A 19,890-nucleotide genomic window follows, 5' to 3' on the forward strand; every position below is an offset into this window, starting at 1 on the left:
AGATGACTTCATAAACTACAGACGTATATCCAGTCTTCTGTTCTTATATAAAATTCTTGACAAAATAGTTGATAATCAAGTGTGTGAGCATTTACACAATAATGATCTGTTTCAGTCAGGTGTCAGGGCTCATCATAGCACGGAAACAGCACTAGTGAAAGTCACTAAGGATATTCTTTTGGCTTTAGATAAGGGACTTGTGTCTGTACTTGTTCTGTTAGATCTCAGTGCTGCATTTGATACAGTCGATCACAGTATTCTCTTAGAAAGGCTGGAATATGCTGTAGGGATCAGGGGAACAGCACTAGGCTGGATTAAATCTTATTTGTGTAATTGATTCCAGTGTGTTCATGTAAATGACAAATCATCTTCAAACTCCAGGGTTAATTGTGAAGTACCACAGGGTTCAGTACTTGGGCCAGTTCTCTTCACTATATATATGCTTTCAATAGGTAAAATTATCAGGCAGCATAGAATACATTTTCACTGTTATTCTGATGATACTCAGTCTTATTTATCCATAAATCCTGATGAGCCCAACCAGTTAGACAACAGACATGTCTTGAAGACATAAAAACTTGGATGACTACATCTCTATGATTAGCTGTGGCATCTTCCTGGCGGGGGACATCAGACAAGCTGCTGCTGCCAAAAACGTAATGTTCACCTTCTACAAATGATACACATGGCCCTGTCTTTCAGTGTTTTATCCTGTCTCTCCTACACATAGCTACTGGCTGAGCTTCTACTGTGACTAACTGATCTCTTTCATACTCTTGATTTGAAAGCTGGCTAAGAGTTCATCTGCTTAGCTGTCTTTCTCTCCTTGATGAAGCCTCTAAAGGAGCTATAACCATTAATGTTTCACTTTTCTTTCCCATAGAAAGTACTACTGGATTAGTGCTTCTGTTTTTCTTTTGTCTCTGCTCTGTTCTTTCAAACCGCCAGTCGGTCGTGGCAGATGGCTGCTCACACCTAGCCTCCTTCTGCTGGAGATTTTTTCCTGTTAAAAGGGAGTTTTTCCTGTCCACTGTCTCTACATGCAGGCTCAGTATGAGGGATTGCTGCAAAGTCAGTGCAAGCAACTGTCGCTATATGCTCATCCAGGAGGAGTGAATGCTTCAAATCACTGACTCAATGCAATGTGCTGGTTTTCCTTAGACAGAAAAACTTTTAACCAATTTGAATAATAAACTAAATCCGACTGCACTGTTTGATAGTTAGGATTAATTGGTATGTACCTGACTTGAAATCTGTATAATTTGATGAAAATGACTTTGTAAATTTCCTTGAGACGACATGTGTTGTGAATTGGCGCTATATAAATAAAACTGAATTGAATGATCGCTGACAGCTATAGAGTGTATCTTAGTGTCTGAGATGTCAGTCAACAATAAACTGCTGTGTAAGAAATAATCCAGATGAGAGTAAGTGTGATGGACATGTGAGAAGAAAGTATATTCTTTGTGATTAGGGTGAAGAGATCACCTTGCATCACAAAGTCTCATGTACAATTTAACTTTATTTGATTGCCAACTCCGCTGAGTCCCTGTTTTACTCAACCTGTCTATTTCTTTATTTACACCAAAGTTGAGGTTGCCCCCAAGAAAAAGTGAGCAATTTAAGTGTTCGCATAGTGCAGAAAAAAAAGAATAGAAGAATGGGTGGCCATCAGCATTTTGCTATGTATTTTACAGATACAGACACAGTTACAGATCCAGAGGGTAGATTTATAATAATCTACCCTCTGGATCTGTAAGTGTGTCCAATACTGAAGTTAACATTTTTGTGAATTAAAATTGTTACTCCTCCAGAAAACTATGATTTAAGATCATTTGCAGCTGTGGCAGATTTACGAATCTCTTGAAAAAAGTTAATGTCTGCCTGTAGTCGTTTAAGCTGGTTAAAACTCTTTCAGCAGCCAGCACTTATTCTCTCTGGTGCTGGCTCCATGTACATTCAATGTGACAAACCTTAGTGTGTCCCTTTTTTGTGCGAGTGTAACTTAAATTGGACAGCGCATGTCACCAAAGGAACAAATAGACCCAAGTGAAATCATACATAGAGTTTGGGGTTGCCTGATGAAGTCCAGAAACAGAAATATAGCAGAGAAAAAGACAGAAAATTAAGAAGGTGCTGGGGGTAAGAGAGGGTAATGGGTCAGGTATAAGGTTACATTATGAAATATTTGTGTGTGTGTGTGAGTGTGCATATTTGTGTGTGACAGGAAGAAAAAATTGTGACAAAGAGATGCAGTAACAGACAAAATCAGAGGAGAAAAAAAGTGGATACTCAAAAGCCCAGCCTTGGCCCTGCCCACATCCAGTAGCATAAACATCATACTGAACTGTGTTTTACATTTGATTACAATTGCCAGTTAGCAAAACTCATATCTAACCAGTGTTACATGTTTTAGACTAACCTGTTGCTCATAATAAAGCCACGGAGTTATTTCCGGGTCCCTGAACTAACCATTAACATTGAGTTTATCTACAGCCACTGTAGCTCTGGTGCCTTCGCTGATATATTTCTTCCTGATTGGGAATAATACTCGCCTCTGATTGAGGATATCCGCGTTTTTGGGGACTTGATAAAGCTCTATACAAGTTCAGGCCATTTACCATTCACCGTACTTACGTTTCAGCTGACATTGGAGAAATACAAGGACTGGTGATTCAGCATCCTCCTTTACCCATAGTGGTATGTCGGAGAAGAAAAGAGTGTTCCGCATGCCCTGAGCTTGTATATCCAGGATGCTCTCCATAATATCTTTATTTTCTCCGGACAGCTTAACTCTTGGTGGGCCATCGCAGCCAAATGTTATAAGCTAGCAACTAAGAGCACTGCATATGTTATAACTGGTTACAACATAAGCATCAGCTTCCCAGCTCCTCTCTCCATCTCTCTAATAAGCCGCAGCAGCGGTGTCCACGTCTGCTTCCCGCCACAGTCAAGGGCCTGCCCAATGACTCAGCTCATGACTTCCAGGGTCCGCCAGATGCCTCAGCTCTTGCCACGGAGGGTCAGTCCTACACCTCAGCTCCTGCCACAATCCTGCCAGGGTCAATCCAACGTTAGTGCTACTGCCCCAGAGGGTCAGGCGTCCTGGGCTCAAGTCAGGGGGTCCTGTCGTCACCACCTGTCTGCCAGTCACTAGGCCATCCCCAGAGAACGTAGCCATCATCGGGCTTGAGCCTGATGATGGTGACATGGTCTTGGGAGGGTTGATCGAGTTCTCTGAGAGGCTCGAGGATGACATTCCTCACGTTCCTGTTCCAGAGTTCTGCAAACCCCCCAATATCTGTCCTGGATCCATACCCCCCAAGCTCTGTCCTGGATCCAAGTCTCCCAAATTCCATCCTGGATGCAAGTCTCCCAAGCTCTGGCCAGGATCCTGTCTCCCAAGTTTTGGCCAGGATCCAAGCTCCTCATACCACGATGCTTGAACAGAGTGTACTGTGGCTTTAATTCAGTGTTTGTGGCCATCTGACAAACTCTCTGTAGTCCTTGGACCCAAAAGGAACAATCTTGCTCTCATCAACAACCTGGGGCCACTAAACAGCCCTGGACTTTGACTCGGCCAGCCAAAACCGAGTGTCCATATGTGTGTGATTTTATATATATATATATATATATATATATATATATATATATATATATATAGTTTGGACACACCTTCTCATTCAAAGAGTTGTCTTTATTTTCATGACTATGAATATTGTAGCTTCACACTGAAGGCATCAAAACTATGAATTAACACATGTGGAATTTTATACTGAACAAAATAGTGTGAAACAACTGAAAATATGTCTTATATTCTAGGTTCTTCAAAGTAGCCACCTTTTGCTTTGATTACTGCTACGTACACTCTTGGCATTCTGTTAATGAGCTTCAAGAGGTAGTCACCTGAAATGGTTTTCACTTCACAGGTGTGCCCTGTCAGGTTTAACAAGTGGGATTTCAAGCCTTTTAAATGGGGATCGGACCATCAGTTGTGTTGTGCAGGAGGTGGATACAGTAGAAAGCCGATAGTCCTACTGAATAGACTGTTAGAATTTGTATTATGGCAAGAAAAAAGCAGCTAAGTGAAGAAAAACGAGTAGCCATCATTACTTTAAGAAATGAAAGTCAGTCAGTCCGAACAATTGGGAAAACTTTGAAACTGTCCCCGAGTGCAGTAGCAAAAATCATCAAGCGCTAGAAAGAAACTGGCTCACATGAGGACCGCCCCAGGAAAGGAAGACCAAGAGTCACCTCTGCTGCCGACGATAAGTTCATCCGAGTCACCAGCCTCAGAAGTTGCAGGTTAACAGCAGCTCAAATTAGAGAACAGGTCAATGCCACACAGAGTTCTAGCAGCAGACACATCTCTAGAACAACTGTTAAGAGGAGACTATGTGAATCAGGCCTTCATGATAAATAGCTGCTAGGAAACCACTGCTGAGGACAGGCAACAAGCAGAAGAGACTTGTTTGGGCTAAAGAACACAAGGAATGGACATTAGACCATTGGAAATCTGTGCTTTGGTCTGATGAGTCCAAGTTTGAGATCTTTGGTTCCAACCACTGTATCTTTGTGCGGCGCAGAAGAGGTGGACGGATGGACTCTACATGCCTGGTTCCCACCGTGAAGCATGGGGGAGGAGGTGTGATGGTGAGGGGGTGCTTTGCTGGTGACACTGTTGGGGATTTATTCAAAATTGAAGCCATACTGAACCAGGATGGCTACCACAGCATCTTGCAGCGGCATGCTATTCCATCCGGTTTGCGTTTAGTTGCACCATCTTTTATTTTTCAACAGGACAATGACCCCAAACACACCTCCAGGCTGTGTAAGGGCTATTTGACCAAGAAGGAGAGTGATGGGGTGCTGCGCCAGATGACCTGGCCTCCACAGTCACCGGACCTGAACCCAGTCGAGATGGTTTGGGATGAGCTGGACCGCAGAGTGAAGGCAAAAGGGCCAACAAGTGCTAAGCAACTCTGGGAATTCCCTCAAGATTGTTGGAAAACCATTTCAGGTGACTACCTCTTGAAGCTCATCAACAGAATGAGTGAGCAGAGCAGTAATCAAAGCAAAAGGTTGCTACTTTGAAGAACCTAGAATATAAGACATCTTTTCAGTCGTTTCACACTTTTTTGTTCAGTATATAATTCCACGTGTTAATTTGTAGTTTTGATGCCTTCAGTGTGAAGCTACAGTATTCATAGTCATGAAAGTAAAGGAAACTCTTTGAGTGAGAAGGTGTGTCCAAACGTTTGGTCTGTACTGTATATATATATATATATATATATATATATATATATATATATAATATTAATGCATTTTACAAGTGTGGTGTTTAAAGTGGAGCTGTTTTAACTACTAATCATTATTTCACTTTAATTATGTCATTTAATTTGCACTGAGCAAAGGAAAATGTGACATTTAGTGGCTTCCACCACTAAATTTCACAGCACCACCCATTCCACCCTTTGCATTTTTACCACTATTTACCTATATCTGTTACATAAGCGTTTCACTACTTCTCCCCTTTTTTCTCAAATAGCTGGGGAGTATGGATGGCTAGCTACTGGTTAGCATTCAAGTTAAGGACACATTGTTGCCACCTACAGGACTGTAATGTGAAACAGTAGATCTGCTAGGTAACAAAAAAACTGATGTGTGGCGGCCACCGGCCATTCTGTGATTCTCCAGAACTCACAGATGGCCAGTGCGCCCCTGGTGTCTTCTAATTGTCACATGACTCACCATTAACTTCAGATCTTCTTTGAGCTGATCATTGTCAGAGTCTTTGCCATTCTGGCTATTCTTCAATACATTCAAATGGTAGTATTTCATTTTCCACATCTGTCTGGTTTTGCTTTCCAAGTGGAGATCATTTTTGCTGAGCAGCTAGTCATTTTTTGCACTTCGTTATATGTTGTCCCCTCTCCAATGGATGTACTAACCATTTTTTTCCCATGTCTTATCCGGCAGAGTAGCTGTTGTCCCAAGAAGGAGCCCAACAGATTTACTTTCACAAATGGAACACTTGACATATATAAAAGACCTTATTAGAAATGGGGATTATTTCAATAGACACAGAGACTTAATGAAAGGCAATAAAAAAAAGAAAGAGAGAAAGGTGGGGCAAAAAGTTAAAATAGACCGGACGGAGGAAGGATAAAGAGAATACAAGAAAAAACTCTCTAGAAGTCTGCTTCTACACCTGCAGAAAGAGAAAAAAGACTAGATATAGATGTGTCAGGGTGGTTTCCGGGCTTTGTTAACAAGGCTGGTGGCAGATGGGAAAAAACTGTTCTTGTGGCGTGAGGTTTTTGGTCCGGATGGACCGCAGCCTCCTGCCAGAGGGGAGAGTCTCAAAGAGTCTGTGACCGGGGTGGGAGGGATCAGCCAGAATCTTCCCTGCCCGCTTCAGGGTCCTGGAGGTGTACAGTTCCTGGAGCGACAGTAGACTGCAGCCAATCACCTTCTCAGCAGACCGAATGACACGCTGCAGCCTGCCCTTATCCTTGGCTGTAGCAGCGGCGTACCAGATGGTGATGGAGGAGGTGAGGAGGTGAGGATGGACTCAATGATGGCTGTGTAGAGTGCACCATCATAGTCTTTGGCAGGTTGAATTTCTTCAGCTGCCACAGGAAGAACATCCTCTGCTGGGCTTTCTTGATGAGGGAGCTGATGTTTGGCTCCCACTTGAAAACGCTGCACAACGAGAAGAGGTGACCGGACCCTGAGGAAGATTGTGGAGAAGGGCCGATTCCAGACCTTGGGGACCTGCGGAAGCAGTGGACTGAGTCTGGAGTAGAAACATCCAGAGCCACCGTGCACAGGCGTGTGCAGGAAATGGGCTACAGGTGCCGCATTCCCCAGACCTGGGCTACAGAGAAGCAGCACTGGACTGTTGCTCAGTGGTCCAAAGTACTTTTTTTGAATGAAAGCAAATTCTGCATGTCATTCGGAAATCAAGGTGCCAGAGTCTGGAGGAAGACTGGGGAGAAGGAAAAGCCAAAATGCCAGAAGTCCAGTGCCAAGTACCCACAGTCAGTGATGGTCTGGGGTGCCGTGTCAGCTGCTGGTGTTGGTCCACTGTGTTTTATCAAGGGCAGGGTCAATGCAGCTAGCTATCAGGAGATTTTGGAGCACTTCATGCTTCCATCTGCTGAAAAGCTTTATGGAGATGAAGATTTCATTTTTCAGCACGACCTGGCACCTGCTCACAGTGCCAAAACCACTGGTAAATGGTTTACTGACCATGGTATAACTGTGCTCAATTGGCCTGCCAACTCTCCTGACCTGAACCCCATAGAGAATTTGTGGGATATTGTGAAGAGAACGTTGAGAGACTCAAGACCCAACACTCTGGATGAGCTAAAGGCCGCTATCGAAGCATCCTGGGCCTCCATAAGACCTCAGCAGTGCCACAGGCTGATTGCCTCCATGCCACGCCGCATTGAAACAGTCATTTCTGCAAAAGGATTCCCGACCAAGTATTGAGTGCATAACTGTACATGATTATTTGAAGGTTGACGTTTTTTGTATTAAAAACACTTTTCTTTAATTGGTCGGATGAAATATGCTAATTTTGTGAGATAGGAATTTTGGGTTTTCATGAGCTGTATGCCAAAATCATCCGTATTAAGACAATAAAAGACCTGAAATATTTCAGTTAGTGTGCAAAGAATCTAAAATATATGAATGTTAAATTTTCATCATGACATTATGGAAAATAATGAACTTTATCACAATATGCTAATATTTTGAGAAGGACCTGTATGTCTTTGTCCCCACTCCTGAAGGCCTCTTCCTTATCCAGTCTTAACCTTCTGAGTTTAGCTGTGAACCAGGGTTTGTCACTGTTGTAACTCACCCTGGTGCATGATGGTACACAGCTGTCCTCACAGAAGCTGATGTAGGAAGTCACAGCCTCTGTGTACTCATCCAGACTGTTGGTAGTAGTCCTGAACACATCGCAGTCTGTACAGCCTAAACACGCCTGGAGATTCTCCACAGCCTCACTGCTCCACTTCCTTGTCGTCCTCACAACAGGTTTGCAGAGCTTTAGTTTCTGCCTGTATGCAGGAATCAGGTGGACCATGATGTGGTCGGATTGGCCCAGTGCAGCACGTGGGACGGCGTGATAAGCGTCTCTGATGGTGGTGTAACAGTGATCCAGAATGTTGTCCTCTCTGGTCGGACATTTTATAAACTGTCTATATTTGGGGAGTTCGTGGGTCAGATTACCTTTGTTAAAGTCACCAACGACGATTACTAAGGAGTCCGGGTTGGTCCGCTCCACACTCAGTATCTGGTCGGCGAGCATGCGCTGTGCGACCTGCACGTTAGCTTGCGGCGGGATGTAAACACCGACCAGGATGAATGAAGCGAACTCACGGGGGGAATAGAAAGGCTTACAGTTTATGATGAAGGATTCCAGGTCTGGAGAACAGTGCTGCTGAATCACTGTCACGTCGTTGCACCAACCACTGTTGAGGTAAAAACAGATTCCTCCACCTTTTGCTTTGCCGGAGAGTTCCGTGTCTCTGTCCGCTCTGTAGAGCTGGAATCCTGCCAGCTGCAGCGCAGAGTCCGGTATTAATCCACACAGCCACGTCTCCGTGAAGCACAAAACTGCCGATGAATAAAAGTCCCTGTTTTTCCCCAACAGCAGTTGTAGTTCGTCAACTTTGTTGAGAGAAATATTCCAGGTAACGGTGTTCGTAGTCCACGCTGGCGAAGTCGTACCAGCACCCCAGCCCGTTTCCCTCTCTTCCGGCGTTTCACCGCGTGAACAAAGGTGAGCGCACCTTTGACCAGAATGTCCAAAAATTCCAGAGCAGTAGGCAGAAAAGTTGGAAATAACTCCTCTGGTGTAGTAGCCCTGATGTTCATGAGTTCTTCTCTGGTGAGAGAGCTCCGGGTACCATCACAGAAGACCGTTTTAAAGCAAAAAACAAAACAAAACAATGCGCACCAACACGCCGAGGCGACCATCTGCGGCACCATCTTGGCTCAGAGTTTGCCTATTCTATCCATAATAATATTCAACAGTGGATTTGAGGAGCCACAGACATGCCCCCGAGGACCTGAGGCAGACACAGAGGAGATCGGAGCCACATACATCCAAAGGCCACCCTTCCCCAGAGAGGGAAGGGGGTCAATCACCACAGAGAAGAGCAGAGGAGGGCCTTGGAGGAACCACTTACCACCCAATTTGCCTATTCTAAGTTAATGGTGGTTAACCTCCGTGGAGGTTAATGATGCCACAGAGCCACGGAGCCACTCTGCTCTATACAGAGTACTTGTCTGGATAGTCTGTGTCCTCTATCCACCAAACCCACTTGATCCTTTACCTCTGTCTTCTTCCCTCCCTGTTGGATGGAGTAAGGGGGAGTCAGGTTTAGCCTAAACCAGCTCAGTTATGGTTGAGGTGCAAACACACCCTCCATTTCTCCTACCTCTATGACCCCTCTCTTTTCCAATGGTTATGGTCAATCTGACAGACAGAGGTATCCCAATCCTTATGGTTTTTACTATAACAATGGCCATCAGTGGGCTCTAGATGGACAAACTGTCTACTTTTAAGGCTAGGCTTAAAACTTTCCTTTTTGATAAAGCTTATAGTTAGAGTGGCTTAGGTTATCCTGAGCTATCTCTGTAGTTATGCTGCTATAAGCTTAGGCTGCTGGAGGACATAATAACCACTTTCACCTCTTTGCTACATTCTCACACTACTCTCCAATTTTGCATTATTTGCTGTTATTTCAGCATTTAACTTTGTTCTCTCTCTTTTCTCTTCCTAGAAGCTACACCTGGCCTGACTCTGTGTCTACCTGTGACACCTTTCTGGAGAGGGGCATCGTCCAAGCTTCTGCTGGCAACAACTTAATGCTCACCCTCTACCGATGATCCACATGGCCCTGTCTTTCAGTGTTTAACCCTTTCTCTCTCCTAGACATGGCAATTGACTGAGCTTTTACTGTGACTAACTCTATGTGCTCTTTCAGAATCTAACCTTGAAAACTGGCTCAGAGTTTATCTGTTCTTTCTTTGTAGATGAAACGACAAAAGGAGCTACATCCATTAACATTTACTGTTCCTTCCCATAGAAAGGACACCTGGATCAGTGCTTCTTTGTTCTCTTTGTGTCTCTGCTCTTTTCTCTCAATCCCCCTGTCGGTTGTGGCAGATGGCCACTCACACTGAGCCTAGTTCTGCTGGAGGTTTCTTCCTGTTAAAAGGGAGTTTTTCCTCTCCACTGTCGCTACATGCATACTCAGTATGAGGGATTGCTGCAAAGTCAACACCGGTGACTGTCCACTGTCTCTACATGCTCATCCAGGAGGAGGGAATACTGCAAGTCACTGACTGGATGCAATCTGCTGGGTTTCCTTAGACGGAAAAACTTTTTATCCAATTTGAATAAATAACTGAATCTGACTGCACTGTTCAATGATTAGGATTAATTGGAATGTATGTACCTGACTTTTGTGAAATGCTTTGAGATGACATGTGTTGTGATTTGGCGCTATATAAATAAACTGAATTGAATTGAATCCTAGCAGTCCCAACATTGGCTCAATGATACCCTTTAGTCACTGCATACAAACCTCAGAACTGCACAAAGGAAATGGTTCAGATCTAACAAAATTCTGGGTACTACTGTCAACATTCTCTGCCAGTGTCACCACTGCAAAACAGGCTTTCTACATTGACAAGATTTACAGTATTATTGACACTCGGCACCTATTTTCCAGCTTAGAAATTCTTCTTACCCTCCACCTGCGCCATCTACTGCCAATCTGACTGTAGACACATTTGCCTCATTTTTAACTAGGTGACAACTATAAACAGTTTACCCAACCGTCGACTCCCGAACCTTCCTTTGTAAAGAGTGCCACTAACTCATGCAGAAGTTCTACAGCATCATTTTCTTAATTTACCCCTCTCACTGAGAAATGTGTGACTACTCCTATGGCTTCCGAGTAGCACCTATACTTCCTTAGTAGGAACTGTGTATTTTCAAGCAAACCACTGTGTATTAACCCATCAAATGGCTGTGTTAGAACACATTCAGTTTTCTCTGAGTTAAACTCAGAGTCAGCAAGAATGGCTTCAAATCACCTTTGATCATTAAATATTTTTACTCTGGAGCTCCTATTAGTTCATGTAATTCTGTTGATGAGTAGTCATTTGTAGGTCATATCAATAAAAGCTCTTACCACTCCAGTCATTCATGAGGACCATCCCAAAGATGTGTTCATGAGCCTTGTTGATTGAAATGGGCTCCCCCAGCTTATTACCTCCTCCTACAAAGAATGCCTGTTAACAAAAAAAGAAGTTCAGACAAAAATAACACTGATGTATGTTGACGTGTTAAAGCCTATAGACTGACTAATGAAGGAGAAGGATAGCCCTTTCTCCAGTTACACATAGTTTGTTTCTTGATGTATTACACAAGTACTCGGTGTCTTGGTTCTATAAAATAAACAGTGTAATCACCATTTCAAGCTCAATGTCAAGTTGCTTGGAGGGGCCAAATACAGGAGGTTTTGCTAGGAGAGAAGCAAAAGGTAAACGTAGTTACATCATGCTGTGTTATCTGTTGTAAAAATCAGCAGTAACTAAGATATTTTCTCAAAATGCATATTTTTTACTTCACAATGTTTGGAACAGAGACTTTATCAATTTGACTTACCACTACTGCTAAAATTATTACCTTTTAAATAAAGAAAATTAGGTCTGTGTTTAAATAGCAAATTCCACACTAAATACAGTAAATTATTTGCAAAGATTTCAGTTCCACCTTGTTATTACAAACCTTATACAAAAAAGCCCCCGCATTTTAAAAGTCCGTAATGTTTGGAACAGCAGTTAGGTAGTTTACATGCTCAGCCATTATATGGAGTCCAGTCAGCACAGTTGTACCTTCCTGGTTTGGCTACTATTTTTGGAAAACACTATATGTATGTAGCCTGGCCTAAATAATTTAGCAGGTAACTCCTAGCATGCATGGTACAGCAACAGTCAAAAGGTTTAATGCCTGATGTATATAGCATTTAACTCATTAGCATTTTAGCTTATTTTTGGTTCATCTTTTATGTTACAGACTTTTTTTATTAAATTAAAAGAACAACAAAATAAAACTGGCATCATACAAAATATTGCTAAACATATTCACATCTCTGCCTTCACACATATAGGAACTCTGGTGACATTCCATTCTTCAAAGGGTTTAATACAATGTTGGCCAATCATTTGCAGCTATAATAACTTCAAGGCTTTCCACAGGGTTTAGAAGAGTGTTTTGTAAGAGGTTTTGACCGTTTTTCTAATGTGCATTTACAAGGTCAGTAACGAGGTCAGTAACAACAAACTATGAAATCTATCTATTTAAACAAACTTAAGATTCTAGAATTGTGCTGCTCAAGGAGGCAACAGGTTAGAGCATCTCTGCTGCTTTTTGCTCAGATTAATTCTTTTTAAGAACTCAAAGACTCTTGTAGTGCATAAAATAGATTTTTGTTTTTTTATGGATGATTATTAGGCCCGAGCAGCAAAGCAGCTGCGAAGGCCTATTGTAATTCGAATGTTTATTATTATTATTCTGGCGACAAATGAATTGCCTTTTTCGCGGCTTTAACATATACAAAAAGTCAGCAAATTTGGCGGAGCTATCAGTCGTGTGTGAAATTTAAGTATTTTAAGGATTTCACGAAAGTCGCAGTAAAAATGGCTCAACAGCGCCCCACTGAAATTTTCAAAAAACCCTCCGCATTGACCTTACTTTATCGTACAATTTTGAAATTTGGAACACTTGTAGAACTCCCCAAGACTTAACCTAAAACTCTCTTGCACCCACGTCCTACAATAAACAGGAAGTCGGCCATCTTGGATTGAGTTTTGGATTTTGACACCATTTTTGCCGTTTCTTGTATCCGTATTTGATCAAACTCCTCCTAGAGATTTTGAATGATCGCCTTGAAATTGGGTCAGTTTGCTCAGAAGGGATGGGGGATCTAAAGTTATCAAAATTGTGACTTTTTGAGCATGCTGAGGGGGCGGAGCCTGGCCTCAAATTTTGACGACTCACCAAACAAATTGAAATTGTTATAGCTCTTACAAGGAAACTTGCAGACACACAAGACATTCTGGTATTGATCCACATCTGGCCCTGAACAATATTCAATGGTCACATCCTGCCATCATCTAAGCCCCACCCCCTGAGAACAGGAAGTGTCATGTTTTACTGTGAAAGGTCCACATTTCACCCCCCTCACCTAATCAACACGAAACTGTCCCTAGTGACAGATAACAAGATGGTCTAAGTTGGTTTGGAACACAGAGACTTTTGGCGGGAGGGTGTGGCCATGGTGGCGTGGCGAGGACAGACGTCACGCCATGGCCTTACCTTTGCCTGTTAGTTCCACATTTCTAAGCCGATCGCCAACAAACTCAACAGGATTGATACTGGTCCAGCCCCCTAAAGATTTCCAGTCATAAAACTGGTGGGCGTGGCCTAATTGCTCAACAGCGCCCTCTAGGAGCACTACGACAACCAGCCCCAAGCCATGCTGTGTCCGAGGTGTATGAAATTCAGTACACTTATGTAACTTCTCGGGACCTACAAAAAAGTCTCTTGGACCCATTGTCCAAACCTCACAGGAAGTTGGCCATTTTGGATCAAAGCCGCCATTTTGTCTCATTTACACACGTTGAATCTGAGCGAACTCCTCCTACAGCTTTTGACTTACAGAAATAGAAATCAATCAGTATGGTGTTAAGGCACTGGGGATCAAAAGTTATCAAAAGCTTTTGCTACATTAAAGTATGTGGGCGTGGCTACGCCTCAAAATCTGACTTCTCGCCATGAAACACAAAACTCTTATAGTTTCTACAAAGAAAGTCACAGACACATGAAACCTTCTGGGATTGATCTACCTCTGGCCCTGAACAATATTCACTGATCAGATGCTGACATCATCGAAGCCCCGCCCCCTCAGAACAGGAAGTATCATGTTTCACTTAGTGTGGGCCATATTTGATCTCCTTCAGCTAATCAACATGAAACTGTCTCCAATGACAGATAACACGCTGGCCTAACTTAATCTCCAGTACTGACAGGTTTGGCTGGAGGGTGTGGCCGTGGCGGCGTGGCAAAATCTGATGTGACGCCATGGCGATACGTTTGCCTCTAAATTACACATGCAGGGTCCGATTTACTCCAAACTCTATATGGTTGATCCTTGTCAGCCCCTAAACAGCTCTATTAGATTACATATGAATTTGGCTCAACGGCGCCCCCTACGACACTTCAAGTGCTCTAGCTCCCTCATGCCTGATCAGATGCACTTCAAACTTCCTGTACATCATCATGTATCAATGCTGGACATGTTGACACAGTCAATACATTACATCACTCTAGCCCCGCCCACTAATAAACAAATGACTGTAGCTTCCATATGGAAGGTCCGATTCACTCCAAACTGAATATGCTTGATCTTTGTCAGCCCCCAAACAGCTCTATTGGATTACATTGAAATTTGGATCAATAGCGCCCCCTAGGACACTTCAAGGGCTATATCTCCCTCATTCATCATCGGATCCACTTGAAAAGTAGTATACATGATCATGACTTAATGATGGCCATGTTGACACAGTCAATTGATGATGTCGTTTTAGCCCCACCCACAAACAAACAAGTGAGTGCAGCTTCCATCTGGAAGGTCAGATTTACTCGAAATTTTGAATGCTTTTTGCCAGACTGAAACTCTGCATGACCGAAGACAATATGACATGTTGCTCAAAGTGCCACCTACTGCCGACGTGTTGAAGTGACGCGGTGTCATTGTATGTGGCGTGTAGGAGGCGATGCCAGGCTCCTGCGGTCGCTCAACAGCCCGAGTTGCGCTGAGGGTTGCGAGGGCCTTCAAAGCTGCTTGCAGGTTTCTAGTTCTCTTTGGTATCTTGTGCAGCTGGAAGGATTTTTGCTGATACTTTTTTGTTATATGTCACCATGGCAACGGGGTTGTTTTTTTTACTAATGGGAGCAGCTGAATAATATTACAAAAGCTAAAGAATACTTCAGCTACCACCCCAGATCTCTGATGAGTTGAAAAGGAGGCACCGTGGATGCACAGCAGGAGCAAAGAGAACAGACACGAGGAGGAGGTTCAAACCATCTCTTCTATCCATTATGATAGGCAATGTGAGATCATTGGGAAACAAGTTGGATGAACCCCAAACCCAGCCAGTGTATCGGGAATAAAGTATTATGTGTTTCACTGAGACAAGGCTGCAGAATCATATACTTGACTCCATTGTCTCTCTGTCAGGCTTTCTGACAATACAAGCAGACAGAGATTTAAAGAGGAACAGCAAATGCAAATTTTGGGACTCCAGCCATAAGTTATAACATTAAAGGCCAGTAAGAACTTTTCTGGAACTTTCAAAATAAATCGCATTAACCTACTTGCAGCACAGCCAGGAACAGGAACAAGAGGGGTAACAACGGACTTCACTGTTTGAATAAAAACCCCACGTTCCAACAAACAGACCTTTTCCACGCAGGCCCCCAGCAAAACTGGAAGGAGGTATACCGCGTGCTAATGTGTCTTTGCTGGCAAACAGACATAACTCTTCAAACTGGATCCAAGAGTGTCATACGATCATGTGATCATATGCACTAAGTTAAGTAGGAATGAATTGCTGTTTGTGTATCCAGAATTCATTCATGACCCGGGGTAATTAAGGTGCAAGTGTGGCTTGACTTTTCTTTCTGAGATCTACAGAAGCGAAACTGTGTTCCCAGGAGTTCCCAGCAGAGACCAAGTCTCTACAACGCAGACTGGAGCGGTTTTCCCTGTCTAAAGGAAGGACAAAGGTACCGCAACACAGCACAGCGCTCTGCGTACTGTTCAGCCCACAGCTACGGAAGTTAGCTGCAAGTTAACCCTTTGTTCACCGTGGATGCTTTCCTCAACTTTGTTGCCCCAGAAAACTTCTCCTCAGCACTATTCACGTAACAGGTTTTGTTTGAGCTGAGAAGATTAGTTTAGAGTTACATAATCTAAATATTTGTTAAATGTTTGTTATTTTGGTTTGTGTTGAGAAACTCAGCTACAGTAAGTGCCAGCAGACTAGCACTCAGCTAAGAATGTGTTCTGCATTTTTGTTTTTTTTAAAGTTAAGACAACTTTATTAAAAGGGTGGGTTTTTAAATACAGACTGGCCATAAAGCGGCGTCCATGCTTATGCATTTGAACCCTTTATTAGTGATATTTTAAAGGTATGTGTTTGATCCTGGTAACCAGCTATAAACTTATTTTGTTAGCTCCAACCGCCAACGGCTAAGAACATGTCCACTTTATGAGTCAGCTGAAGATCAGTCAGTCAGTCAGTCATTTTCTACCGCTTATTCCATAGTGGGTTGCGGGGGAGCTGGTGCCTAGCTCCAGCAGTCTATGGGCGAGAGGCAGGGTACACCCTGGACAAGTCGTCAGTCCATCGCAGTCCATCGAAGATCATTTACCCAGTTGTTAGTTTCCAATCCAGGAAGTAATATTTCCTTAAATAATATTTTACTAAACGTGATAACTTATTAAACACCATTAAGATCCATTTATCCAGAGGTTTGGTTCTTATTCAAAAAATTTCCTTCAATATTTTAATATTTACTTAATATTTCTTTGAATATTATTTTATTAAATAAAGGCAGCTAATTAGACACCATTAAGACCCATTTATCCAAAAGGTTTGGTTCTTATTCAAAATAATATCCTTTAAATATTATTTTAATAAACAAAGGCAGCTAATTAAACACCGTTGAGAATTAGTCATCCAGAAAGTTGATTTTATTCAGCAAATCATTCTTTAAAATGTTTAATCAAAATGTTTTATCTGATCTTGCATTTTGAACGGTGGTTTAAATGTATACCAATCATTGCTAAGTTGGTGCGAAGACTAACTTGTCTTAATTTCCAGATTCTTTAAGATAACCATTGGTTCTCAAACATGGTAATATTGCATCACTCTTTCGGTCATGGTTTTCAGCCATCTTTAATTCACTTGTTTATATTGTACATAGCCCATTGGTCTTCCATATTCTTTCATTCTGCCTGGTAGTATAGTTGGGTTGGTTTAGCATAGAAAATAATTTGTTGATATGTTACACTTTGAGTTGACTTATTTTTGTTAATAAATTATTGTATTTTACGAAATTGTTTGAATTCATTCTGTGTGTGTACAGAGTTTTGCTGTACCACCGCCTTATTGGGCTGGTATTCACAGGACAACCCTTAACAGACTGAAATATTATTTAATAAAATATTAAAGTATTAATATGAATTATTAAATAATATATTCATATTAATAATCACAACACAAAGGAAGTGGACTGGCAGTACTTGTGAACAACAGATGATGTTATCCAGGACATTCGTCTCTGTAGTCCAGATATTGAACTGTTAGCAGTAAGTTTTTGTCCATATTATTTACTCAGAGTTCACCAGTGTTATTTTGGCAATAGGTTATGTTCCACCTTTAGCTGTTGCCAACACTGCATGTAATGCCATCAGCTCAGTTGTTGCTAAGCCACAGACACAACACCCCAATGTGTTTGTGGCAATATATGGTGATTTTAGCCATGCTTCACTCTCTGCTACATTTCCAAAGTTTCAACAGTTTGTCAGCTGCTCTACCAGAGAAAACAAAACCTTGGATTTGTTTCACGCAAATGTCAAGAACTCATACATCTCTAAAGCAAGACCTCCTCTAGGCAAAGCAGATCACACTCTTGTTTGTCTCTGCTCAAAATATAAGCCCATTGTTCAGAGGCAACCTGTAATAAAGAGAACTGTGAGAAGACGAAGCCCTACTAGGTTGCTTTGAGGCTACAGACCGGGACGCACTATGCCAGCCACATGGAGAGGACATCAATCAACTGAGTGTGTGACCGACTATATAAACTTCTATGTGGATAACACTATCCACACCAGAGCGGTGAGATGCTTCCCCAATAACAAACCCTGGATCACCAGGGACGTAAAGGACGTGCTTAACAAAAAAAGATAAATCAGAGAGGGAGACTGGGAATTATTGAGGAGTATACAGAAGCAACTTAAAGTCAAGATAAGAGACATCAAGGAGGTGTACACGAGAAGCTGGAAAGCAAGAGTTAGTTAGCAGCACAGAAGCACCACAGGGGACTGTGCTCTCACCATTCCTCTTCACTCTGTACACCTCAGACTTCTAGTACTAGACAGACTCTTGTCATCTGCAGAAATACTCAGATGATTCTGCAGTCGTGGGGTGGATCAGAGATGTACAGGGAGCCGGTGGATCACTTTGTGGCATGGTGTGGAAACAATCATCTCATCTTGAACGTGAATAAAACAAAGGAGATGATTGTAGATTTTAAGAGAAACAAGAATAGGTCAAACACTATTTCCATCATGAGAGAAGAAGTGGAGGTGGTGGAGTATAAATATCTTCTTCACCTGGACAACAGACTGGAGTGGACATGCAACTATGAACCCGTCTACAAGAAGGGGCAGCAGAATGTATTTCTCGAGGACCAGGAAGCAGGGTCATAGTTCAACACTCCTCTCTGCAGCTTCTGTACTGCTACCCACTCATTACCCTATTAAGACAGTGTCTCGCCTACAACCAAAATTGAATAGATTAAAAAATTATCTAAAACGAGGAAATCAGGAAAATTTTATAAAAATAAACACAACTCAGACTAAAAAGAAGTAGTTTGTGACCTGATTTGTGACAACCAGATTGATTTATTTTGCCTCACAGACACCTGGGTGCAGCAAGAGAATTATGTTTCTATAAATGAGTCAACTCTTACTAATTATTTAAATTTTCACATTCCTCGAAATACTGGGCGAGGAGGAGGAGTAGCAACCATCTTTCAGTCCGATTTATTGACTAGTCCCAGACCAATCAATAACTACAACTCTTTTGAATATTTAATCCTTAGGTTTCCTCATCCAAATTGCAAAGCACTAAAACCACTTCTGTTTGTTGTTTTGTACCATCCACCAGACCCTTACTCTCAATTTTTAGATCAGTTTTCAGACTTTTTATCTGATTTACTGTTAAATACAGATTAGGTTATTATAGTGGGAGATTTTAACATTCATGTTGATACTGAAACTGATAGCTTAAATATAGCCTTTAATGCTATCTTAGACTCAATTGGCTTTGCTCAAAACATTAACAAACCTACCCACCTATGTCTTCATTCTTTGGACCTTGTGCTGACATGTGGCATTGAGCGTAAAGACATAACAATATTTTCTCATAACCCTGTCCTGTCTGACCAGTTTTTAATAACCTTTGAGTTTAATTTAACCGAATACTGCACACCTGAAAGAAAATTTCATTATAGTAGATCATTATCAGACAATGCTGTAACAACCTTTAAAGAATCTGTTCCACTTTTGATTTTCTCATTATCATAGAAAAATACAGTGGAGGGCAATAATTTTGTTTCTGCCCCTTCACAAATTGATTGAGTCATAGCTCTGTTGAGCCATCCATTCCCTTAGCTCTTAGCAGTCATGACTTTATGGGATTCTTCCAAAATAAAATTGATTCTATTAAAAAGAAAATCTTTGACATACTCTCGAAGATGATTACTTCATCCTCAGCAAGTGAGACAACATTGGAAGTAACTGTAGAACCTGATCTGTGTTTGGACTGCTTTGATCCTGTGGAGCATCCTGAATTATCAGAAATATTAACTTCATCTAAACCTTCAACTTGTATGTTAGACCCAATCCCAACCAAATTATTTAAGGGAGTGTTCCCTTTGATTATCAGCCCTATTTTAGATATGATTAATTTATCCTTAGTAAATGGATATGTACCGCAAGCTTT

The 19,890-nt window shown here is 42.0% G+C and overlaps 1 protein-coding gene across 2 annotated transcripts in view; it reads right to left on the bottom strand.

The window, feature by feature from the left end:
- fah (fumarylacetoacetate hydrolase (fumarylacetoacetase)) overlaps positions 1–19,890 on the bottom strand; it is an 81,522-nt gene that overhangs the window by 52,606 nt on the left and 9,026 nt on the right. For both annotated transcript variants that reach the window (XM_047364150.1, XM_047364149.1), the window contains exons 7-8: positions 11,503–11,555; positions 11,223–11,322 (exon numbers count right to left, since the gene is read on the bottom strand). In XM_047364150.1, coding sequence (XP_047220106.1) covers positions 11,223–11,322; positions 11,503–11,555 — 153 coding nt within the window. The remainder of the gene's footprint in view (positions 1–11,222; positions 11,323–11,502; positions 11,556–19,890) is intronic.

This window comes from Girardinichthys multiradiatus, chromosome 4 (genome assembly GCF_021462225.1).
Source record: "Girardinichthys multiradiatus isolate DD_20200921_A chromosome 4, DD_fGirMul_XY1, whole genome shotgun sequence".
Taxonomy (NCBI): Eukaryota; Metazoa; Chordata; class Actinopteri; order Cyprinodontiformes; family Goodeidae; genus Girardinichthys; species Girardinichthys multiradiatus.